Genomic DNA, 26,475 nt, shown 5'->3' on the forward strand with positions numbered 1-26,475 from the left:
TCGGACGGGGCAGAGCTGCGGACTCGTCCCCAGTTTCTCCCTAAGGTGGTGTCAGCGTTTCACCTGAACCAGCTTATTGTGGTACCTGCGGCTACTAGGGACTTGGAGGACTCCAAGTTGCTAGATGTTGTCAGGGCCCTGAAAATATCGGTTTCCAGGACGGCTGGAGTCAGGAAAACTGACTTGCTGTTATCCTGTATGCACCCAACAAACTGGGTGCTCTTGCTTCTAAGCAGACGATTGCTAGTTGGATGTGTAGTACAATTCAGCTTGCACATTCTGTGGCAGGCCTGCCACAGCCAAAATATGTAAATGCCCATTCCACAAGGAAGGTGGGCTCATCCTGGGCGGCTGCCCGAGGGGTCTCGGCATTACAACTCTGCCGAGCAGCTACGTGGTCGGGGGGAGAACACGTTTGTAAAATTCTACAAATTTGATACCCTGGCTAAAGAGGACCTGGAGTTCTCTCATTCGGTGCTGCAGAGTCATCCGCACTCTCCCGCCTGTTTGGGAGCTTTGGTATAATCCCCATGGTCCTGACGGAGTCCCCAGCATCCACTAGGACGTTAGAGAAAATAAGATTTTACTTACCGATAAATCTATTTCTCGTAGTCCGTAGTGGATGCTGGGCGCCCATCCCAAGTGCGGATTGTCTGCAATACTTGTACATAGTTATTGGTACAAAAATCGGGTTATTATTGTTGTGAGCCATCTTTTCAGAGGCTCCGCTGTTATCATGCTGTTAACTGGGTTCAGATCACAGGTTGTACAGTGTGATTGGTGTGGCTGGTAGGAGTCTTACCCGGGATTCAAAATCCTTCCTTATTGTGTACGCTCGTCCGGGCACAGTATCCTAACTGAGGCTTGGAGGAGGGTCATAGGGGGAGGAGCCAGTGCACACCACCTGATCCTAAAGCTTTTACTTTTGTGCCCTGTCTCCTGCGGAGCCGCTATCCCCATGGTCCTGATGGAGTCCCCAGCATCCACTACGGACTACGAGAAATAGATTTATCGGTAAGTAAAATCTTATTTTTTTAATTCAACAATTTTTATTAGATTTTTTATAGAAATACAAGAACAGGGAAGACCTTCATGATACAGACATACCAAAAACCGGAGAGAAACCGGTATAGTTACAATAATCCATCGTAAGGTGCTTTTAAGCCACATCAGTGAAACCACAGATACATAGTCGGTACTTGTAGGCTTGAGTAAGAGGTAAAGGATAAACAATCTTAACCTACATGAGGTCTAGGAAATGATGAAAACATTACCGACGTGCATCTTAGCATAAGAAATCACCATATACCTAAGGCTAAGCATACAATTCTACCTGAGGATTCACAGGACATCAGTATATCCGAGAGGTCAGTAAAGAAGACAGACAGGAGGGGGGGGGGGGGGGGAGAAACAAATGGGGAAAACAATACAAGTATAATCATATCATGAATGAGTAGCGGCCACAGAAGTCCTAAGTAAAAATATTAAAGAAGTAATTCAGGCATGGTTAGCCATTCTAACCAAAGAGAAGGTTCAGTACCCATATGGCATCAGACTAAACATACAGCATGGGGGTATTAAAATTAATATAATTGCATTTCCTAAGAAAACAGCAGGGGGTTCCAAAGGAACAGTACATGGGCCTAGGTTGTCAAGAGGCCCTATCGATTTGTCTATATAGATACCACGTTGTGGTCTCAAAAAGTTTATAGATGAACGACTGTATATCCGGGTCTAGAGTATCAATATTAGTGATGTGCACCGGAAATTTTTCGGGTTTTGTGTTTTGGTTTTGGGTTCGGTTCCGCGGCCGTGTTTTGGGTTCGAACGCGTTTTGGCAAAACCTCACCGAATTTTTTTTGTCGGATTCGGGTGTGTTTTGGATTCGGGTGTTTTTTTCAAAAAACCCTAAAAAAACAGCTTAAATCATAGAATTTGGGGGTCATTTTGATCCCATAGTATTAACCTCAATAACCATAATTTCCACTCATTTACAGTCTATTCTGAACACCTCACAATATTATTTTTAGTCCTAAAATTTGCACCGAGGTCGCTGGATGGCTAAGCTAAGCGACACAAGTGGCCGACACAAACACCTGGCCCATCTAGGAGTGGCACTGCAGTGTCAGGCAGGATGGCCCTTCAAAAAAATACTCCCCAAACAGCACGACGCAAAGAAAAAAAGAGGCGCAATGAGGTAGCTGTGTGACTAAGCTAAGCGACCCTAGTGGCCGACACAAACACCTGGCCCATCTAGGAGTGGCACTGCAGTGTCACGCAGGATGGCCCTTCAAAAAAATACTCCCCAAACAGCACATGACGCAAAGAAAAATGAAAGAAAAAAAAGAGGTGCAAGATGGAATTGTCCTTGGGCCCTCCCACCCACCCTTAGTTTGTATAAACAGGACATGCACACTTTAACGAATCCATCATTTCAGCGACAGGGTCTGCCACACGACTGTGACTGAAATGACTGGTTGGTTTGGGCCCCCACCAAAAAAGAAGCAATCAATCTCTCCTTGCACAAACTGGCTCTACAGAGGCAAGATGTCCACATCATCATCGTCCGATTCATCACCCTTTCACTGTGTACATCCCCCTCCTCACAGATTATTCATTCGTCCCCACTGGAATCCACCATCTCAGGTCCCCGTGTACTTTCTGGAGGCAATTGCTGCTGGTGAATGTCTCCATGGAGGAATTGATTATAATTCATTTTAATGAACATCATCTTCTCCACATTTTCTGGAAGTAACCTCGTACGCTGATTGCTGACAAGGTGAGCGGCGGCACTAAACACTCTTTCGGAGTACACACTGGAGGGAGGGCAACTTAGGTAGAATAAAGCTAGTTTCTGCAAGGGCCTCCAAATTGCCTCTTTTTCCTGCCAGTATACGTACGGACTGTGACGTGCCTACTTGGATGCGGTCACTCATATAATCCTCCGCCATTCTTTCAATGGTGACAGAATCATATGCAATGACAGTAGACGACATGTCAGTAATCGTTGGCAGGTCCTTCAGTCCGGACCAGATGTCAGCATCAGCAGTCGCTCCAGACTGCCCTGCATCACCGCCAGCGGGTGGGCTCGGAATTCGTAGCCTTTTCCTCGCACCCCCAGTTGCGGGAGAATGTGGAGGAGATGTTGACGGGTCGCGTCCCGCTTGACTTGACAATTTTCTCACCAGCAGGTCTTTGAACCTCTGCAGACTTGTGTCTGCCGGAAAGAGAGATCCAACGTAGGTTTTAAATCTAGGATCGAGCACGGTGGCCAAAATGTAGTGCTCTGATTTCAACAGATTGACCACCCATGAATCCTGGTTAAGCGAATGAAGGGCTCCATCCACAAGTCCCACATGCCTAGCGGAATCGCTCTGTTTTAGCTCCTCCTTCAATGCCTCCAGCTTCTTCTGCAAAAGCCTGATGAGGGGAATGACCTGACTCAGGCTGGCAGTGTCTGAACTGACTTCACGTGTGGCAAGTTCAAAAGGTTGCAGAACCTTGCACAACGTTGAAATCATTCTCCACTGCGCTTGAGACAGGTGCATTCCACCTCCTTTGCCTATATCGTGGGCAGATGTATAGGCTTGAATGGCCTTTTGCTGCTCCTCCATCCTCTGAAGCATATAGAGGGTTGAATTCCACCTCGTTACCACCTCTTGCTTCAGATGATGGCAGGGCAGGTTCAGGTGTTTTTGGTGGTGCTCCAGTCTTCTGTACGCGGTGCCTGTACGCCGAAAGTGGCCCGCAATTCTTCTGGCCACCGACAGCATCTCTTGCACGCCCCTGTCGTTTTTTTAAATAATTCTGCACAACCAAATTCAAGGTATGTGCAAAACATGGGACGTGCTGGAATTTGCCCAGATGTAATGCACGCACAATATTGCTGGCGTTGTCCGATGCCACAAATCCCCAGGAGAGTCCAATTGGGGTAAGCCATTCTGCGATGATCTTCCTCAGTTGCCGTAAGAGGTTTTCAGCTGTGTGCGTATTCTGGAAAGCGGTGATACAAAGCGTAGCCTGCCTAGGAACGAGTTGGCGTTTGCGAGATGCTGCTACTGGTGCCGCCGCTGCTGTTCTTGCAGCGGGAGGCAATACATCTACCCAGTGGGCTGTCTCAGTCATATAGTCCTGAGTCTGCCCTGCTCCACTTGTCCACATGTCCGTGGTTAAGTGGACATTGGGTACAACTGCATTTTTTAGGACACTGGTGACTCTTTTTCTGACGTCCGTGTACATTCTCTGTATCGCCTGCCTAGAGAAGTGGAACCTAGATAGTATTTGGTAACGGGGGCACACTACCTCAAGCAATTCTCTAGTTCCCCATGAACTAACGGCGGATACTGGACGCACGTCTAACACCAACATAGTTGTCAAGGCCTGAGTTATCCGCTTTGCAACAGGATGACTGCTGTGATATTTCATCTTCCTCGCAAAGGACTGTTGGACAGTCAATTGCTTACTGGAAGTAGTACAAGTGGTCTTCCGACTTCCCCTCTGGGATGACGATCGACTCCCAGCAGCAACAACAGCAGTGCCAGCAGCAGTAGGCGTTACACTCAAGGATGCATCGGTGGAATCCCAGGCAGGAGAGGACTAGTCAGACTTGCCAGTGACATGGCCTGCAGGACTATTGGCTTTCCTGGGTAAGGAGGAAATTGACACTGAGGGAGTTGGTGGTGTGGTTTGCGGGAGCTTGGTTACAAGAGGAAGGGATTTACTGGTCAGTGGACTGCTTCCGCTGTCGCCCAAAGTTTTTGAACTTGTCACTGACTTATTATGAATGCGCTGCAGGTGACGTATAAGGGAGGATGTTCCGAGGTGGTTAACGTCCTTACCCCTACTTATTACAGCTTGACAAAGGCAACACACGGCTTGACACCAGTTGTCCACATTTCTGTTGAAATAATTCCACACTGAAGAGCTGATTTTTTTTGTATTTTGACCAGGCATGTCAATGGCCATATTCCTCCCACGGACAACAGGTGTCTCCCCGGGTGCCTGACTTAAACAAACCACATCACCATCAGAATCCTCCTTGTCAATTTCCTCCCCAGCGCCAGCAACACCCATATCCTCATCCTGGTGTACTTCAACACTGACATCTTCAATTTGACTATCAGGAACTGGACTGCAAGTGCTCCTTCCAGCACTTGCAGGGGGCGTGCAAATGGTGGAAGGCGCAAGCTCTTCCCGTCCAGTGTTGGGAAGGTCAGGCATCGCAACCGACACAATTGGACTCTCCTTGGGGATTTGTGATTTCGAAGAACGCACAGTTCTTTGCTGTGCTTTTGCTAGCTTAAGTCTTTTCTTTTTTTTAGCGAGAGGATGAGTGCTTCCATCCTCATGTGAAGCTGAACCACTAGCCATGAACATAGGCCAGGGCCTCAGCCGTTCCTTGCCACTCCGTGTCGTAAATGGCATATTGGCAAGTTTACGCTTCTCAGATGCTTTTAATTTTGATTTTTGGGTCATTTTACTGATCTTTTGTGTTTTGGATTTTACATGCTCTGTACTATGACATTGGGCATCGGCCTTGGCAGACGACGCTGATGGCATTTCATCGTCTCGACCATGACTAGTGGCAGCAGCTTCAGCACGAGGTTGAAGTGGATCTTGATCTTTCCCTATTTTTTTAACCTCCACATTTTTGTTCTCCATATATTAATGCGCACAACTAAAAGCCACCACAGGTATACAATGTAGATGGATGGATAGTATAGTATTATATTACTTATGGACGACGAGTGCACTGACGACACAGAGGTAGGTACAGCCGTGGCCTACCGTACTGCTATATATATATATATATATATATATATATATATATATATATATATAATATACTGTATAATAATAATAACGGACCTGGTGGACACTGTCAGCAGACTGCTAAACTAGTATGAAGAAAAAAAAAAACCACCACAGGTATACAATGTAGATGGATGGATACTATAGTATTATATTACTTATGGACGACGAGTGCACTGACGTCACAGAGGTAGGTACAGCCGTGGCCTACCGCACTGCTATATATATATATAATATACTGTATAATAATAACTGACCTGGTGGACACTGTCAGCAGACTGCTAAACTAGTATGAAGAAAAAAAAAGCCACCACAGGAGTGTTTTTCAGGCAGACAAACGTATACTGGACTGGTGGTCACTGTCAGCAAAACTGTGCACTGTACTCCTGCTATAACTGCTCCCCAGTCCCCACAATTAGGCAGTGTGAGCAGTGCACTCAGCACAGATATATGCAGCAGTGCAGCACACCGAGTGAGCACAGATATGGTGGAGCGTTTTTTTCAGGCAGAGAAACAACGGATTAAACTCACTGGTATTATAATCAAAACCCTGCACTGTACTCCCTAACAGCTGCTCCCCGTCCCCAATCCTCCCCACAATTATAACTAAGTCACTCAGTCTTTTCTACTATAACGGAGAGGACCCCAGCCACGTCCTCTCCCTATCAATCTCAATGCACGTGTGAAAATAGCGGCGACGCGCGCCTCCTTATATAGAATCCGAATCTCGCGAGAATCCGACAGCGGGATGATGACGTTCGGGCGCGCTCGGGTTAACCGAGCAAGGCGGGAGGATCCGAGTCGCTCGGACCCGTGAAAAAAAAGGTGAAGTTCGGGCGGGTTTGGATCCCGAGGATCCGAACCCGCTCATCACTAATCAATATACCTCTCCCACTTCTTGGCAAACCGCCTGACCCCCAATTCAATATCAGGAAGAGTAGCACGCCTCTCAAAATAAATAATCCGGAGGGTCATGTGTTTCACAGCCATCAAAGAAGGGGTAGACGGTTTGATCCAATTATTAAGAATTTGTTTCTTGGCAATTGTCAGGATAACAGAGTGTACCGGAACAATGTCTATATTCAGGCCCAATAGACCACTCCCTAAAATCAAGTAGCAAACAAGCCCTCGGGCGTTTTATTAACCGTAAGTTAAATACTGTGTTGAGATAAGCGACCACCTTGTACCAAAACTTAGATATTTTCCGGCAAGACCACATATTGTGGTACAAGGTGGCACTCTGCGCAGTACATTTGATGCAACAGCCAGTGTCGTCTGGGACAATGTGTGCCCTCTGATTAGGCGCTATATATGCCCTTTGGAGCGTCTTCAAGTGAACCTCTTGCAAAGAGGCAGAGTATAAGAACCTAAAAGTGGGTAAAATGTTATCTAACAATTCAGCGCACGATCCCATATTGGGGATATCTCTGGCCCATGAAGACAACGCGGAATCCCAGAGCCGGTCTCTATATGAGACCCTAAAGGTGTTTCTGAAGTAACTAAGATGGTAAGGACAATCTTTAGTAAGCACCATTAAGGTGCGCAGCGGGTCTGTGGTAGCCTCAGAAATCATTGGGTGAGACTGGGATTGAGCAAAGTGTCTATCCTGCAGGTACATAAAAAATTCCCGGTGGGAAATACCAAATTTTATCTGGATATCAGAGAAAGAAAGCACTGCGTTGCCTCCTGGGTCGTATATGTCTCTAATAGCTGCGATATCCTTTTCTCTCCAACTCAAAAAATGTGCGTTATCAAGGCCAGGAAGGAAACATGGGTTACCCCAAAACGTAGTGTGAAGAGAGGTGTCAGGTTTTCTCTGGGCTTTAGTGTGAGTGGCCTGCCATGCTTGATATGTATGCCAAAATAGAATATTATGTTTTATCTCAGATGGGAGACGGGAGTTTGGGGTGTGTAAGAGTGCAGCAGGGGAGAAAGGATGGAATACGGCCAGTTCAAGTGGCAAGTTCGTAAATACTCATCTGCCCCAAAGCCAGTCTGTGATATAGCGGTACATCGCTGCTCTACTAAATAGAACAGGATCCGGGATTCCCATACCTCCCTCTTCACGTAATAGCTGTAACCTAGTGCAGGGGACTCTTGGTCGTTTACCTGCCCATAGAAATCTAGTGAAACACTGTTTAAGAAAAAGGACATCTTTCTCAACAAGGGCAATAGGGAGCATAAGAAGAAAATAAGCAATCTTGGGAAAAACAACAGATTTAATAACTTCTGCGCGACCCATAAGAGACAAGGGCAGAGACGCCCAGTCTGTAAGGATTTTAGACACCTTGGACAAAATAGGACCAAAATTAACCGCATATAGATCCGGGAGGGAAGTAGGGATCTGAACTCCTAAATATCTAAGACTCTCTCGAGCCACTGGGAATCGGGACAGGACCGGGTGTAATGGAAAGAGGGAAGAGTCTCCTGAAAGGAGGAGAAGCTCGGATTTAGATATATTAATTCTGTATCCCGCAAAGGAACCAAATTGTTCAATCAGGGAGACAATCGCAGGGATGGACGTATCAGGCTGAGAAATAAATAGAAGCATGTCGTCAGCATAGTGGTAATTTTACCATGGTGTCCATTATTTTTATGCCTGTAAATCTGGGAGAATTTCTCAGGGAAACAGCTAGGGGTTCTAAAGCTAAGGCAAATAATAAAGGTGACAAGGGGCAGCCCTGACGTGTGCCACTCTGGATAAGAAAAGGGGATGAGAGGATACCATTCCCCAAAACTTGAGTGGAGGGAGATTCATATAATCGGGAAATAAGAGAGACAAAGTCCTCAGGTGCACCAAAGCGGTGAAGCGTTTCATACAGATGGTCCCAGGTGACCAGGTCGAACGCCTTTTCGGCATCAAGTGACAATAATACATTAGTGTCAGTGGGTTTGGAAAGCTGAAAGGCCTGCATAACAGTCAAGACCTTTCGGATATTGCTCACTGATTGCCGACCCCAGACAAATCCAGTCTGGTCTGTATGAACTATATCAGGGACTATGAATTTGAGTCTATTCGAGAGGATTTTAGTGAACAATTTATAATCCGTGTTTAGAAGGGAGATCGGACGATAAGAACTGGGAGACTCAGGATCCCGGCCAGGCTTCGGGATAACTTTTATGACCGCGGAAGTAAAATATTGGGGCAAGGAAGCACCCTGCATAAAAGAATTAAATAAGACAGAAAGAGGTTCGCACAGTCTAGTAGATAGAATTTTATAGTAGTCATTGGCAAAACCGTCAGGGCCCGGAGTCTTCCCAGTCTTCAGTCCAGCTATTGCTAAAGAAACTTCCTCAGTGGTGATAGATGCAAGAAGAGAGGTACAGTGCGACTCTGACATTTGAGGCAGATCAGTAGAAGACCAAAAGCTAGACTTGTGGGTCTGGTTAATAACAGGACGTGCATAAAGAGTGGTATAAAAAGACTGTAGCACCTCAGCAATCTCGGCTGAGGTCCGTACTCTATCCCCACCTTGGGTGAGCAGAGAGTGAATGACCACTTTAGGGTGTCTGCCTTTTAACAAACGGGATAACAGTTTGCCAGACTTATTGCCATATCTGTAAATGCCACAGTCTCTTGAAAATGAATATTTAGCTTCCATTTGAGAAAGTAGGGTATCAAACAGTGTTTTTTGTGTAAGGTACCGTTCCGTAGTAGAAGGGGAGGGGGAGGATTTAAATTCCTGAAAAGAGAGAGTAAGAGCCGCCTGGGCTTCCAAATATTGTGAGTTTAAATCTAAATCCCTTTTTTTTACTATAGGACATAATGTGCCCCCGAATAACTGATTTTGACGCCTGCCAGAAAAGAGCAGGATCATCGCTTAGGGTTTCTCCATTGTGCGTATGATAAACCAGCCACGCTGCATCTAATGAGGAGCGGAATTTCAGAGAGCCACTTAAATGAGAGGGGAAGTGCCAGGAGCGAAAAGGGGATTTTTCTGAGAGGAGCATCAATTTCATCCAGCATAAAGCATGGTCCGAAATACAGATATCCTCAATTTTAGAGTCAGCCACTTTTGAGAAAAAGGAGTCAGATAACAGCAGATAATCAATCCTCGAGAACGTGTGGTGCGCAGCTGAGAGGCATGTAAATTCCCTTTCTAATGGGTAGCATGCGCGCCACACATCCACTAAGGACAACTGCGAGCAAATATAGGGGATACCAATGCGTGGTAACGAGGGGGGAGCGCGAGGGGGGGGATTTATCCAAGGTTGGAGAAGAATATAAATTAAAATCTCCACCCAAGATTATAGGAATTTCAGAGTAGCTTAGTGCCCATGTTCGCATAAAATTGCTTAGAGTACTGATTGGGAGCATAGATATTACAAAGTAGGAACCTGGATGCATACAATGTGACATCTGCCAGTACATACCGACCCTGAGTGTCATCTAAAATCGCATGGACAGAGATAGGGACCGTGTGCCGTGCTAAAATAATCACTCCCCTAGCCTTAGAAGAGAAGGAGGAAGAGGCTACCACAGACCAACCCATAGTGTTCAGTTTTACCACCTCATTTGGCATAAGGTGAGATTCCTAAATGAAAACAACATCCATCCCCACCTTCCGAAGGTAGAGCAAAATCTTTCTGCGTTTAGCTGGGGAGTTAATCCCTCCCACATTCCACGTGCCGACACTCAAACTAGCCATGCATCAAATGAACTGGGAAAACCTGAAAACCTGTGCAGTAATCATGATATCTACAGCCGCTGAAAAACAGATACAAATCATACCGGGGTGGACACATTAGGAGGAGAAAGGGAGGGGGAGAAGAAAAGAGGGACAGAAACATAGAAAACACACAAAATATAACATTAACATTGTGAAAGAAAGTCCTGCTAAGGACAATCATAACTTCAGAAAACGAGAACAACCGGTTCAAGCAAGCACAGAGGCCGTCATAGACCGCCAATGAGCCAGCCAGAATTATGAAAACCTGAGGAAAAAATGGAGGGAGGGGGCGCCCTTACCCACCCTCGGCAACATAATATATGAAAATATACATAGGAAAAAATAAGAATTTACTCACCGGTAATTCTATTTCTCGTAGTCCGTAATGGATGCTGGGAACTCCGTAAGGACCATGGGGAATAGACGGGCTCCGCAGGAGACTGGGCACTCTTAAAAGAAAGATTAGGTACTATATCTGGTGTGCACTGGCTCCTCCCTCTATGCCCCTCCTCCAGACCTCAGTTAGGGAAACTGTGCCCGGAAGAGCTGACATTACTAGGAAAGGATTTGGAATCCAGGGTAAGACTCATACCAGCCACACCAATCACACTGTACAACTCGTGATAACCATACCCAGTTAACAGTATGAACAACAACTGAGCCTCAGTAACAGATGGCTCATAACAATAACCCTTTAGTTAAGCAATAACTATACACATGTATTGCAGAGAGGCCGTACTTGGGACGGGCGTCCAGCATCCACTACGGACTACGAGAAATAGAATTACCGGTGAGTAAATTCTTATTTTCTCTGACGTCCTAGTGGATGCTGGGAACTCCGTAAGGACCATGGGGATTATACCAAAGCTCCCAAACGGGCGGGAGAGTGCGGAAGACTCTGCAGCACCGAATGAGCAAAGGCAAGGTCCTCCTCAGCCAGGGTATCAAACTTGTATAACTTAGCAAATGTGTTTGAACCCGACCAAGTAGCAGCTTGGCAAAGCTGTAAAGCCGAGACCCCTCGGGCAGCCGCCCAAGAAGAGCCCACCTTCCTTGTGGAATGGGCTTTTACTGATTTAGGATGCGGCAATCCTGCCGCAGAATGAGTTTGCTGAATCGTGTTACAGATCCAGCGCGCAATAGTTTGCTTTGAAGCAGGAGCACCCAGCTTGTTGGGCGCATGCAGGATAAACAGCGAGTCAGTTTTCCTGACTCCAGCCGTCCTGGCTACATAGATTTTCAAAGCCCTGACTACTTCTAGTAACTTGGAGTCCTCCAAGTCCCTAGTAGCCGCAGGCACCACAATAGGTTGGTTCAAATGAAACGCTGATACCACCTTAGGGAGAAATTGGGGACGAGTCCTCAATTCTGCCCTGTCCATATGGAAGATCAGATAAGGGCTTTTACACGACAAAGCCGCCAATTCTGACACACGCCTAGCCAAAGCTAAGGCCAATAGCATGACCACTTTCCACGTGAGATATTTTAGCTCCACGGTCTTAAGTGGCTCAAACCAGTGGGATTTCAGGAAATCCAACACAACGTTAAGATCCCAAGGTGCCACTGGAGGCACAAAAGGGGGCTGAATATGCAGCACTCCCTTAACAAACGTCTGAACTTCAGGCAGTGAAGCCAGTTCTTTTTGAAAGAAAATAGATAGGGCCGAAATCTGGACCTTTATGGATCCTAATTTTAGGCCCATAGTCACTCCTGACTGTAGGAAGTGCAGGAATCGACCCAGCTGGAATTCCTCTGTCTTGGAACAGACAGGGCCCCTGCTGTAACAGGTCCTGTCTGAGAGGCAGAGGCCATGGGTCCTCTGAGATCATTTCTTGTAGTTCTGGGTACCAAGTTCTTCTTGGCCAATCCAGAACGATGAGTATAGTTCTTACTCCTCTCTTTCTTACAATCCTCAGTACCTTGGGTATGAGAGGAAGAGGAGGGAACACATAAACCGACTGGTACACCCACGGTGTCACTAGTGCGTCCACAGCTATCGCCTGAGGGTCTCTTGACCTGGCGCAATATTTTTTTAGCTTTTTGTTGAGGCGGGACGCCATCATGTCTACCTGTGGCCGTTCCCAACGATTTACAATCAGCGTGAAGACTTCTGGATGAAGTCCCCACTCTCCCGGGTGGAGGTCGTGCCTGCTGAGGAAGTCTGCTTCCCAGTTGTCCACTCCCGGAATGAACACTGCTGACAGTGCTAGCACGTGATTCTCCGCCCATCAAAGAATCCTTGTGGCTTCTGCCATCGCCATCCTGCTTCTTGTGCCGCCCTGTTGGTTTACATGGGCGACCGCCGTGATGTTGTCTGACTGAATCAGCACCGGTTGGTTTTGAAGCAGGGGTTCTGCTTGACTCAGGGCGTTGTAAATGGCCCTTAGTTCCAGAATATTTATGTGAAGGGAAGTCTCCTGACTTGACCATTGTCCTTGGAAGTTCCTTCCCTGAGTGACTGCCCCCCAACCTCGGAGGCTTGCATCCGTGGTCACCAGGACCCAGTCCTGTATGCCGAATCTGCGGCCCTCGAGAAGATGAGCACTCTGCAGCCACCACAGCCGAGACACCCTGGCCCTCGGGGACAGGGTGATCAGCCGATGCATCTGAAGATGCGATCCGAACCACTTGTCTAACAGATCCCACTCAAAGATCCTTGCATGGAACCTGCCGAAGGGAATTGCTTCGTAAGAAGCTACAATCTTTCCCAGGACTCGCGTGCAGTGATGCACCGACACCTGTTTTGGTTTCAGGAGGTCCCTGACCAGAGATGACAATTCCTGGGCCTTCTCCACCGGGAGAAACACCTTCTTCTGTTCTGTGTCCAGAATCATGCCCAAGAACAGGAGACGCGTCGCAGGAATCAGCTGTGACTTTGGGATATTCAGAATCCAGCCGTGCTGTTGCAGCACTTCCCGAGATAGTGCTACGTTGACTAACAACTGTTCCTTGGACCTCGCCTTTATAAGGAGATCGTCCAAGTACGGGATAATTATAACTCCCTTCTAGCGAAGGAGTATCATCATTTCGGCCATTACCTTGGTAAATACCCTCGGTGCCGTGGACAGACCAAACGGCAACGTCTGGAATTGGTAAGGACAGTCCTGTACCACAAACCTGAGGTACTCCTGGTAAGGTGGGTAAATGGGGACATGCAGATAAGCGTCCTTGATGTCCAGCGACACCATAAAATCCCCCTCTTCCAGGCTTGCAATAACCGCCCTGAGCGATTCCATTTTGAACTTGAACTTCCTTACATAAGTGTTCAAGGATTTTAAATTTAGAATGGGTCTCACCGAACCGTCTGGTTTCGGTACCACAAACATTGTGGAATAGTAACCCCGTCCCTGTTGAAGGAGGGGAACCTTGATTATCACCTGCTGAAGGTACAGCTTGTGAATAGCCGCCAGCACTACCTCCCTTTCCCTGGGAGCCGCTGGCAAGGCTGATTTGAGGTAACGGCGAGGGGGAGTCACCTCGAACTCCAGCATGTATCCCTGAGATACCACTTGTAGAACCCAGAGATCCACCTGTGAGCGAACCCACTGGTCGCTGAAGTTCCGGAGACGCGCCCCCACCGCACCTGGCTCCACCTGTGGAGCCCCAGCGTCATGCGGTGGACTTAGTGGAAGCAGGGGAGGATTTTTGTTCCTGGGAACTGGCTGTCTGGTGCAGCTTTTTTCCTCTACCCCTGCCTCTGGGCAGAAAGGATGCGCCTCTGACCCGCTTGCCTTTCTGAGGCCGAAAGGACTGTACTTGATAATACGGTGCTTTCTTAGGCTGTGAGGGAACCCGAGGTAAAAAAGTCGACTTCCCAGCTGTTGCTGTGGATACGAGGTCCGAGAGACCGTCCCCAAACAATTCCTCACCCTTATAAGGCAAAACCTCCATGTGCCTTTTAGAATCAGCATCACCTGTCCACTGCCGAGTCCATAATACTCTCCTGGCAGAAATGGACATTGCATTAATTCTAGATGCCAGCCGGCAAATGTCCCTCTGTGCATCCCTCATATACAAGACGACGTCCTTTATATGCTCTATGGTTAGCAATATAGCATCCCTGTCGAGGGTATCAATGTTGTCTGACAGGGTATCAGACCATGCTGCTGCAGCACTACACATCCATGCTGAAGCAATAGCAGGTCTCAGTATAGTACCTGAGTGTGTATATACAGACTTCAGGATAGCCTCCTGCTTTCTATCTGCAGGCTCCTTTAGGGCGGCCGTATCCTGAGACGGCAGTGCCACCCTTTTAGATAATCGTGTGAGCGCCTTGTCCACCCTAGGGGATGTCTCCCAGCGTAACCTATCCGTTGGCGGGAAAGGGTACGCCATCAGTAACCTCTTAGAAACCACTAGTTTCTTATCAGGGGAACACCACGCTTCTTCACACAATTCATTTAATTCATCAGATGGGGGAAAAGTCACTGGCTGCTTTTTCTCCCCAAACATAATACCCTTTTTAGTGGTAACCGGGTTAATGTCAGAAATGTGCAACACATTTTTCATTGCCGTAATCATGCATCGGATGGCCCTTGTGGACTGTACATTTGTCTCATCCTCGTCTACACTGGAGTCAGACTCCGTGTCGACATCTGTGTCTGCCATCTGAGCTAGCGGGCGTTTTTGAGCCCCTGATGGCCTCTGAGACGCCTGGGCAGGTGCGGGCTGAGATGCCGGCTGTCCCAAGGCTGTTACGTCATCGAACCTTTTATGTAAAGAGTTGACACTGTCGGTTAATACCTTCCACATATCCATCCACTCCGGTGTCAGCCCCGTAGGGGGCAACATCACACTTATCGGCTCCTGCTCCGCCTCCACGTAGCCCTCCTCAGCAAACATGTCGACACAGCCGTACCGACACACCACACACACACAGGGAATGCTCTGCCTGAGGACAGGACCCCACAAAGTCCTTTGGGGAGACAGAGAGAGAGTATGCCAGCACACACCACAGCGCTATATAACACAGGGATTTTCACTATACTGAGTGATTTTTCCCAATAGCTGCTAATTAACACAAATTGCGCCTAAATTTATGTGCCCCCCCTCTCTTTAACCTTGTTGTACTGGATACTGCAGGGGAGAGCCTGGGGAGCGTCCTTCTAGCGGAGCTGTGAAGAGAAAATGGCGCTGGCTGTGCTGAGGAAGATAGCCCCGCCCCCTCAGCGGCGGGCTTCTCCCGCTTTTTATAATGCTAATGGCGGGGGGTTTTGCACATATACAGTGTTATACACTGTATTATGTGCTATTTGAGCCAAAAAGGTAACTAATTGCTGCCCAGGGCTCTTTTGTTCTTTTCCTCCATCTACATCACCAGCTACGACCTGTACCCCTGATGAAGTCCATAGCGGACGAAACGCGTTGGGTTGTGTAAAAAATCTTTTTAGAAAGTACCATGTTTTTGTACAAATGATTATTTTACTTATGAAACATTATACCATTGTATTGCATTTTAATGTATTAGAATTTTAATTCATTTTATTAAATCTACTGTCTTTTGGGTCACGCTGGTTGGATTTCTTTTGAAATAGTAATATTGTTGTGCGCCCTCTGAATATTGTGTATATATATATATATATATATATATATATATATATATATATATATATACACACACACACACTCAATGTATACAGGATTACTGTACTTACTGCATAAAGGAGGGCTTCATATTAATTTACACATGAACTCATATCACAACAGTATGTGAAAATTCAGCAAAGACTAAAATGAAATAAAGACACTTACAGTAAATAAAGAGTCAAAATAAACAGTTGTTTGATAGCTTATATAATCAGTATTGTTACAAGCATCAAATGAGACAGACCGATGGACATTTCAATGAAAACTGGAAAACAAAGGGGTTGGAGGTTGGCGAGTGAGGTACTGAATAAGTCCTGTTTCAGGAAGTAGTTGCACTACAGTATCTTAGCATTCAGTGGTGAAGGTCTTTAAGAGAACGCAAGCTCTCAGCACAAGTGCCAATAAGCGCACATAACTGTGAGCTATATTCTACAGAACTGGTTTCTTTGAGTTGATTAGAAGCCCAGCTAATCTTCTCCAGAAGTGCAGTCTCGGCAACAAGGATTGGCTCAGGAACATTAGGGGTGGTATTAACAGGATTCTCGGGGACAGGGACAATGTTTGTTCTGGGACTTGCAGCAGTTGGGAGATCTCGTACATGGTTGTCTTGCAAAGGAAGCCGATGCTCTCGCACCTGAGACAGAGCAGCTTGAGGATTGAGGGCTGAAAAACAAATGAAATACAAGAAAAATCAGACAGAGTAACTGGAAAAAGCAATAGGCATATTAGGGTGGACAATCCCGGGAATTTCATGATCAGGAAGCCCTTTGTTTTTTGTAATGCCGGGCAGCATTGAGCGTCCTCAGGTGGTTCAGACGCTGTCCGACTCCCTCCTCCTGGCTCCCACTGCGCAACGTGACATGAAGTCAGAGGTCACGCTACGCAGCCAGCCGCCTGTCACCCGTAGGAAGTGACCCGCCACGTAGTAGCGAGTTGTGTGTGCGGGGCGGCCACACAGGATACAAGCCAATCCCAGGATTGACCATTTTTCAATCCCGATGCCCGGAATTGGCCACCCTAAGGCATATAACAGAGAGATATTAAATGTAAGAAGTTGCAAATCTAAAAGAAAATAAGATTTTAAACCTACCGGTAAATCTTTTTCTCCTAGTCCGTAGAGGATGCTGGGGACTCCGTAAGGACCATGGGGTATAGACGGGCTCCGCAGGAGACATGGGCACTATAAAGAACTTTGGAATGGGTGTGCACTGGCTCCTCCCTCTATGCCCCTCCTCCAGACCTCAGTTAGAGAAACTGTGTCCAGAGGAGATGGACAACACGAGGAAAGGATTTTGTAAATCTAAGGGCAAGGTTCATACCAGCCCACACCATCCACACCGTATAACCTGGAATATATGCAACCAGTTAACAGTATGAACAAAACAGTATCAGCTAAAGACTGATCTCAACTGTAACATAACCCTTATGTAAGCAACAACTATATACAAGCCTTGCAGATTTTTTCCGCACTGGGACGGGTGCCCAGCATCCTCTACGGACTAGGAGAAAAAGATTTACCGGTAGGTTTAAAATCTTATTTTCTCTTACGTCCTAGAGGATGCCGGGGACTCCGTAAGGACCATGGGGTTTATACCAAAGCTCCAGACCGGGTGGGAGAGTGTGGACGACTCTGCAGCATCGACTGAGCAAACGCAAGGTCCTCATCAGCCAGGGTATCAAACTTATAGAACCTTGCAAAAGTGTTTGAACCCGACCAGGTAGCTGCTCGGCAAAGCTGTAAAGCCAAGACGCCTCGGGCAGCCGCCCAAGAAGAGCCCACCTTCCTAGTGGAATGGGCCTTTAACGAATTTGGTAACAGCAAGCCTGCCGTAGAATGAGCCTGCTGAATCGTGTTACAGATCCAGCGAGCAATAGTCTGCTTCGAAGCAGGAGTGCCAACTTTGTTGGCTGCATACAGGACAAACAGTGCTTCTGTTTTCCTAACCCGAGCCGTCTTGGCTACAAAGATTTTTAAGGCCCTGACTACATCCAGGGACTTGGAATCCTCCAAGACATCCGTAGCCACAGGCGCCACAATAGGTTGGTTCATATGAAATGAAGAAACCACATTAGGCAAAAATTGAGGACGAGCCCTCAACTCTGCTCTATCCGCATGGAAAATCAAATAGGGGCTCTTGTGAGACAAGGCCGCCAATTCGGACACCCGCCTTGCAGATGCCAAGGCCAACATCATGACCACCTTCCAAGTGAGAAATTTTAATTCAACCGTTTGAAGAGGTTCAAACCAGTGAGACTTCAGGAACCGTAACACCACGTTAAGGTCCCATGGTGCCACAAAAGGAGGCTGGATGTGCAGCACTCCCTTTACAAAAGTCTGGACTTCTGGGAGAGAAGCCAACTCCCTCTGAAAGAAAATAGACAGGGCCGAAATCTGTACCTTAATGGAGCCCAATTTTAAGCCCATATCCACTCCTGTCTGTAGAAAGTGGAGAAAACAGCCCAGATGGAAATCTTCCGTAGGAGCATTCATGGCTTCACACCAAGATACATACTTCCTCCAGATACGGTGATAGTGTTTCGCCGTCACCTCCTTCCTAGCCTTTATCAGAGTAGGGATGACTTCCTCCGGAATACCTTTCCCAGCTAGGATTCGGCGTTCAACCACCATGCCGTCAAACGTAACCGCGGTAAGTCTTGGAACACGCAGGGCCCCTGTTGCAACAGGTCCTCCCTGAGAGGAAGAGGCCACGGATCTTCTGTGAGCATCTCCTGAAGATCTGAATAGCAGGCCCTTCGAGGCCAATCTGGAACAATGAGTATTGTTTTCACTCTTTTTAGTCTTATGATTCTCAATATTTTTGAGATAAGAGGAAGAGGGGGGAATACATAGACCGACTGAAACACCCATGGTGTCACCAGGGCGTCCACCGCTACTGCCTGAGGGTCCCTTGACCTGGCACAATACCTCCAAAGCTTCTTGTTGAGGCGGGACGCCATCATGTCTATGTGAGGAATTCCCCAAAGACTTGTTATCTCTGTAAAAACTTCTTGATGAAGTCCCCACTCTAATGGATGGAGATCGTGTCTGCTGAGGAAGTCTGCTTCCCAGTTGTCCACTCCCGGAATGAAGACCGCTGACAGAGCGCTTACATGATTTTCCGCCCAGCGAAGAATCCTGGTGGCTTCCGCCATTGCCACTCTGCTCCTTGTCCCTCCTTGGCGGTTTACACGAGCCATGGCTGTGAAGTTGTCCGATTGAATCAGAACCGGTAGGTCGCGAAGAAGATTCTCCGCTTGTCGTAGACCGTTGTATATGGCCCTCAACTCCAGGACATTGATGTGTAGACAAGCCTCCTGGCTTGACCATAGCCCCTGAAAATTTCTTCCTTGTGTGACTGCTCCCCATCCTCGGAGGTTCGCGTCCGTGGTCACCAGAACCCAGTCTTGAATGCCGAACCTGCGACCCTCTAGAAGGTGAGCACTGTGCAGCCACCACAGGAGAGACACCCTGGCCCTGGGGGACAGGCTTATCTTCTGATGTATTTGTAGATGGGACCCGGACCACTTGTCCAGCAGGTCCCACTGAAACGTCCTTGCATGAAACCTGCCGAAGGGGATGGCCTCGTAGGCTGCCACCATTTTTCCCAGAACACGAGTGCATTGATGAACAGACACTCTTTTTGGTTTTAGCAAGTCTCTGACCATGTTCTGGAGGTCCTGGGCTTTTTCCATCGGGAGAAAAACCCTCTTCTGATCAGTGTCCAGAATCATGCCTAGGAATGATAGTCGAGTCGTTGGAATCAATTGTGACTTTGGCAGATTGAGAATCCAACTGTGGTGTTGTAGCACTCTCAGGGAGAGCGACACGCTCCTCTGCAATTGATCTCTCGATATCGCTTTTATCAGGAGATCGTCCAAGTATGGGATAATTGTGACTCCCTGCCTGCGCAGGAGCACCATCATCTCCGCCATCACCTTGGTGAAAATCCTCAGGGCCGTTGAAAGCCCAAACGGCAACGTCTGAAACTGGTAATGACAGTCCTGTACAGCGAATCTCAGGTCCGCCTGATGAGGAGGATATATGGGGACATGAAGGTATGCATCCTTTATGTCGAGTAATACCATAAAATCCCCCCCTTCCAGACTGGAGATCACCGCCCGAAGCGATTCCATCTTGAATTTGAACTTTTTCAAGTACAGGTTTAGGGATTTTAGATTTAAAATGGGCCTGACCGAACCATCCGGCTTCGGGACCACGAACAGGGTTGAATAGTACCCTTTCCCCTGTTGGACTAGGGGAACCCTGACAACCACTTGCTGTTGACACAGCTTTGAATAGCAGCTAACACTACTTCCCTCTCTGGGGGAGAAGCTGGCAAGGCTGACTTGAAAAATCGGCAAGGGGCACCTCTTCGAATTCCAGTTTGCAGCCCTGGGATACAATATCCATCGCCCAAGGATCCACGTCTGACAGAACCCAGACCTGGCTGAAGACTCGAAGACGTGCCCCCACCGGTGCTGACTCCCTCAGTGGAGCCCCAGCGTCATGCGGTGGATTTAGTAGAAGCCGGGGAGGACTTCTGCTCCTTGGAACTAGCCGGAGCAGGTGTTATCTTCCCTCTACCCTTACCTCTGGCGAGGAAAGATGAGCCCCGACCTCTTCTGGACTTATGCGACCGAAAGGACTGCATCTGATATTGTGGAGTTTTCTTTTGCTGTGGGGGAACAAAAAAGGCAAAAAGGTAGATTTACCCGCGGTAGCTGTGGCAACCAGGTCCGCGAGACCTTCCCCAAATAAAACTTCACCTTTGTATGGCAAAACCTCCATATGCTTCTTTGAGTCGGCATCACCCGTCCACTGGCGGGTCCACAGGGCTCGCCTAGCAGAAATCGCCATGGCGTTGGCTCTCGAACCTAGCAGCCCAACGTCTCTTTGAGCGTCCCTCATATATAAGACTGCGTCTTTAATGTGACCTAAGGTCAATAAAATGGTATCCCTGTCTAGGGTATCAAGGTCAGCTGACAAGGTATCTGTCCAAGCTGCAACTGCGCTACATACCCATGCCGATGATATTGCCAGTCTGAGTAAAGCACCCGTATGCGTATAAATAGATTTTAAAGTAGTTTCCTGTCTGCGATCAGCAGGATCCTTGAGGGCTGCCGTGTCTGGAGACGGTAGCACCACCTTCTTGGACAGGCGCGTTAAAGCCTTGTCCACCCTGGGTGAGGATTCCCAACGTACCCTGTCCTGTGCAGGGAAAGGATACGCCATAAGAATCCTCTTGGGAATCTGCAGCTTTTTGACTGGAGTTTCCCAAGCTTTTTCAAATAACTCGTTCAGCTCATGAGATGGGGGAAAGGTTACCTCAAGTTTCTTTTCCTTATACATGCGCACCCTCGTGTCAGGGACAGAGGGGTCATCTGTAATATGCAAAACATCTTTTATTGCAATAATCATATAATTAATACTTTTGGCCACCCTTGGGTGTAACCTCGCATCATCGTAGTCGACACTGGAGTCAGAATCCGTGTCGGTATCAGTGTCTGCTATTTAGGATAAGGGACGTTTTTGAGACCCAGAAGGGCCCTGTGACCCAGTCGAAGCCGTAGATTGACTCCCTGCTTTTTCCCTGGACTCTGCTTTGTCCATTCTCTTATGTAATAAGGTCACATTTGCATTTAAAACATTCCACATGTCCAACCAATCATGAGTCGGCATTGCCGACGAAGACACCACAATCCTCTGCTCCACCTCCTCCTTAGATGAGCCTTCCGCATCAGACATGCCGACACACTCGTACCGACACCCACACAGGGATATAGTTATAAGGAGACAGTTCCCCAATAAGGCCCGAGAGAGAGAGAGAGAGAGAGAGAGAGAGAGAGAGAGAGAGAGAGAGAGAGAGAGAGAGAGAGAGAGAGAGAGAGAGAGAGAATGCCAGCACACACCCTGCGCCAACTGACACTGGAAACTATTTACCAGATAATATAGCACTTTTTATATATATATATATATATATATATATATATATATATATATATATAAAAATAATTAACTGTGTAATACACTCACTGCGCCTTACAAGTGCACCCCCCCCCACCACCCTCTTTTCAGCCCTGTGTCAACGTGTTCAGCAGGGGAGAGACCGGGGAGCCAGCTTCTCTGCAGTTCTCTGTGGAGAAAATGGCGCTGGTTAGTGCTGAGGGATCGAGCTCCGCCACCTCCAGCGGCGGGCTTCGGTCCCGCTCAAATGTATAAAACTGGCGGGGGATTTTTATAATTACTGCCTCCGCAGCCCATATACTTATAAATGCCAGACTTAGAGGTTTTTATTGCTGCCCAGGGCACCTCCCCTGCGCCCTGCACCCATCAGTGCCTGCTAGTGTGTGTTGTGTGTGGGAGCAATGACGCGCAGCGTTACCGCTGCGCGCTTACCTCAGGGAAGATCTTAAGTCTTCTGCCGCCTAAGAAGTCTTCTTTTCTTCTTATACTCACTCGGCTTCTATCTTCCGGCTCTGTGAGGAGGACGGCGGCGCGGCTCTGGGACGAACTGCGAGGGGAGACCTGCGTTCCGACTCCCTCTGGAGCTAATGGTGTCCAGTAGCCTAAGAAGCAGAGCCTATCACTTAAGTAGGTCTGCTTCGCTCTCCTCAGTCCCATGATGCAGGGAGCCTGTTGCCAGCAGTGCTCCCTGAAAATAAAAAACCTAACAAAATTCTTTTTCAGAGAAACTCAGGAGAGCTTCCCTGTAATGCACCCAATCTCCTCTGGGCACAGGATCTAACTGAGGTCTGGAGGAGGGGCATAGAGGGAGGAGCCAGTGCACACCCATTCTAAAGTTCTTTATAGTGCCCATGTCTCCTGCGGAGCCCGTCTATACCCCATGGTCCTTACGGAGTCCCCAGCATCCTCTAGGACGTAAGAGAAATACATGCAATTTAGATATAGAAAGGACGGTTACAGGATGATAAGGAGATTTATGGTAGACTTACCATTGTTAAATCTTTCTGCAAGGTACACTGGGTTCCTCAGGGAATACATCATGGTGTAGAGATGGAGCTAGATCCAGGCACCAACAGGTTAAAGCTTTAGCTGTCCCAGGATGCATTGGGGCCTCCTCTATAACCCCACCTCCAGGCACTGAGCTCAGTTTCGTTAACCAGTCCAATGCAGGAGCAGGTAAAAGAGAAGATATATGTTAGTTACATAGAACCACAAGTCACAACAGGAGGAGAAGGGACCAGCGGCTAATGCCATACAAACCCATAGAAGCTAGGTGCGTCAGGGTGGGCACCCTGTGGAACCCAGTGTACCTCACAGAAAGATTTAAACATTGGTAAGTTTTACCATAAATCTCCTTTTCTGCAGCAGGGTACACTGTGTTCCACAGGAAATACATCGGGGATGTCCTAAAGCAGTTCTTCAAGGAAGGGGATGCGCCTTAGCGGGTATAAGAACCCGGCATCCAAAGGAAGCAATCCGGGAGGCGAAAGTATCAAAAGCATAGAACCCAATGAACGTGTTCACTGAGGACCACGTAGTCACCTTGCACAATTGTACTGCGGACGCGAGGGTGAGTTCTAAGAACTGCTCGGTCACAATGAAATAGCAGAAAGGGTGGACGACAGGACAATGCGCCTAGGTCCGACACCCTTCTGGCAGAGGCAATAGCCAGTAAGAACAAGACCTTAGCCGTAAGCCATTTAAGGAACACTGACTCAAGAAGTTCAAATGGAGACTCTTGCAGGGCATTCAGGACAACAGACAAATCCCATGGAGCCACAGGAGGGACATAGGGAGGTTGAATCCGCAATACACCCTGAGTGAATGTATGAACGTCAGGTATAGACGCAATTGTTCTCTGAAACCACACCGACAAGGCAGATATGTGAACCTTGAGAGAGGCCAGACGAAGGCCTAAATCCAAGCCTTGTTGCAGGAAACCCAGGATTCTGGACGTCTTAAATCTGTGAACATCATAGTTCTTATCAGCACACCAGGTGAAATAAGAATTCCAGACTCTGTAATAGATCCGGACAGATGCAAGTTTGAGGGCCTTCAACATAGTTTGGATGACTGCCTCAGAAAATTATTTTGCCCTTAGAAGTGAAGCTTTAAGAGCCACACCGTCAAAGCCAGACTGGCCAGGTCTGGGTAGAGACAAAGGCCCTGGTTGTTGAGGAAGAGAGGACGCTCTATTGTTAGACCCTGCAGGTCTGAGAACCAATGCCGTTTGGGCCGCGCTGGAACGACTAGAAGTAGTACTCCTCCTTGCTTGAACTTCCACAGGACCCTGGGCAGGAGTGTCACTGGAGGGAACACGTACGGCAGTCGAAAGTTCCATGGAATGGATAGTGCGTCCACGAACACTGCTTGAGGATCCCTGGTCCTTGATCTGAAGACCGGAACTTTGCGATTGTGTCGAGACGCCACCAGGTCTACATCTGGTACGCCCCACTTGTCTGCTAGGAGTTGGAAGACTTCCGGATGAAGACTCCACTCTCCGGCGTGCACATCCTGGCGACTAAGGAAGTCCGCTTCCCAGTTGAGGACACCCGGAATGAACACTGCCGATATTGTTGGCAGATGGCGTTCCGCCCATTGAAGGATTTTTGAGACTTCCAACATTGCCATGCGGCTTCAACTGCCGCCTTGATGGTTGATGTATGCCACCGTGGTGGCTTTGTGTGACCGTACTAGAACAGGCCTGTTCTGTACTAGAGACAGGGCAGGAGACAAGGCATTGAACACTGCCCTCAACTCCAGAATGTTTATCAGGAGGAGTGATTCCTCTTTGGTCCACCGACCCTGAAAAGAGTGTTGCTCCAACACCGCGCCCCATTCCCTCAGGTTGGCAGCCGTTGTCAGCAGAACCCAATCGGGGATCCAGAAGGGACGGCCCATGCTTAATTGCTGGTCCTGAAGCCACCAGGTCAGCAACAGACGAACCTCCGGAGTCAAAGTGATCATATGAGACCTGATCCGATGAGGTAGGCTGTCCCATTTGGAAAGGATTAACCTCTGCAGAGGGCGGGAATGAAATGGAGCATACTCCACCATGTTGAATGCCGACACCATCTGACCCAGTACTTGCACTGCAGAGTGTATCGACACTCTGGGCCGACAAAGGAAGCATCTTATTCTGTCCTGAATGTTCAGGACCTTCTCTGGAGACAGAAACAGCTGTTGATTGTGCACGTCCGCAGTGCCCCCAGGTGCACCATGCTCTGAGCTGGGACCAGCGAGGACTTCAATTGATGAGCCACCTGTGGGCTTGTAGGAAGTTTACTGTCAGTTGTAGATGACCGAGAAGGACATCGTGGGAGCTTGCCAGGATCAGCAAGGTGTCTAGATACGGCAGGATCCTGATTCCTTGGCAATGTAGATGAGCAGTCATCACGGCCATAACCTTGGTGAAGATCAGAGAGTCCGTAGCCAGTCCAAATGGCAGAGCCTGAAACTGATAGTGGATGTTGCCAATCACAAAACTGTAGATATTGCCGATGTGACATGGCAATAGGTATATGCAGGTATGAATCCTGTATATCCAGGGATACCATATAGTCTCCAGGTTTCATGGCCAGTACAATTAAGCGCAGAGTTTCCATACGGAACTTTGCTACTCTCACAAACTTGTTCAAAGATTTGAGGTTGAGTATAGGCCGGAAAGACCCATTGGGTTTCAGAACTAGAAACAGGGTCGAATAGTATCCTTTGCCTCTCTGGGACAGAGGTACCGGCACCACCACTCCTGTATCCAGGAGGGAATTCGCAACCAATGTAGAGCTTGCGCTTTTAACGGATCCTAAGGGATAACAGTGGTGCAAAACTGACGAGGAGGACGTCTCTTGAAGGAGACTGCATACCAGCGAGAGACTACTTCCCGCACCCATGCATCTGAAGTGGTCTTTAACCAGACCTGGGTGAACTGTAGAAGTCAGCCTCCCACCCTGGGATCTCCCAGGGGGAGGCCCGCCCCGTCACGCGGCAGGCTTGTCTTGTTTAGAAGCAGGCTGACTGGCAGCCCAGGACTGTTTTGTCTTGGGCTTTGTGGTTTTGGTAGCATGAGACTGTCTCGGTTATGCCTGACCTTTTGCTTTCCCATGAGGCCGAAAGGAACGAAAAGTGTTACCTTTTGCCCTTTGTGCAGAGGGAGTAGGTTTTGGGAGAAATGCAGTTTTGCAGCCGCTAAATCAGACACAATTTTATTTAGGTCTTCCCAAACAAGACGTCTCCCTTAAAAGGGAGTACCTCCAAGATCTTTTTGGAGTCCAGGTCCACCTTTCATGACCTCAACCACAGAATACAGTGGGCTAGGACAGACGTAGTAGGCGCCTTAGCCGCCAATACACCTGCCTCAGAGGAGGCTTCCTGAATATATTAGGCAGCGGTGGTAATGTGAGACAGATATTGCCTGGCCTTGTCAGATAATTCCTCGGGTAGCTC

The 26,475-nt window shown here is 48.0% G+C and overlaps 1 protein-coding gene across 6 annotated transcripts in view; it reads right to left on the bottom strand.

Moving 5' to 3' along the window:
* Window positions 1-16,258: 16,258 nt before the first annotated feature.
* ZNRD2 (zinc ribbon domain containing 2) overlaps window positions 16,259-26,475 on the bottom strand; it is a 54,894-nt gene continuing 44,677 nt past the window's right edge. For all 6 annotated transcript variants that reach the window (XM_063945184.1, XM_063945183.1, XM_063945186.1 and 3 more), the window contains exon 4: window positions 16,259-16,730. In XM_063945184.1, the coding sequence (XP_063801254.1) occupies window positions 16,420-16,730 (311 nt within the window). In that variant the 3' untranslated portion in view covers window positions 16,259-16,419. The remainder of the gene's footprint in view (window positions 16,731-26,475) is intronic.

The sequence above is a fragment of the Pseudophryne corroboree genome, chromosome 11 (assembly GCF_028390025.1).
Source record: "Pseudophryne corroboree isolate aPseCor3 chromosome 11, aPseCor3.hap2, whole genome shotgun sequence".
Taxonomy (NCBI): Eukaryota; Metazoa; Chordata; class Amphibia; order Anura; family Myobatrachidae; genus Pseudophryne; species Pseudophryne corroboree.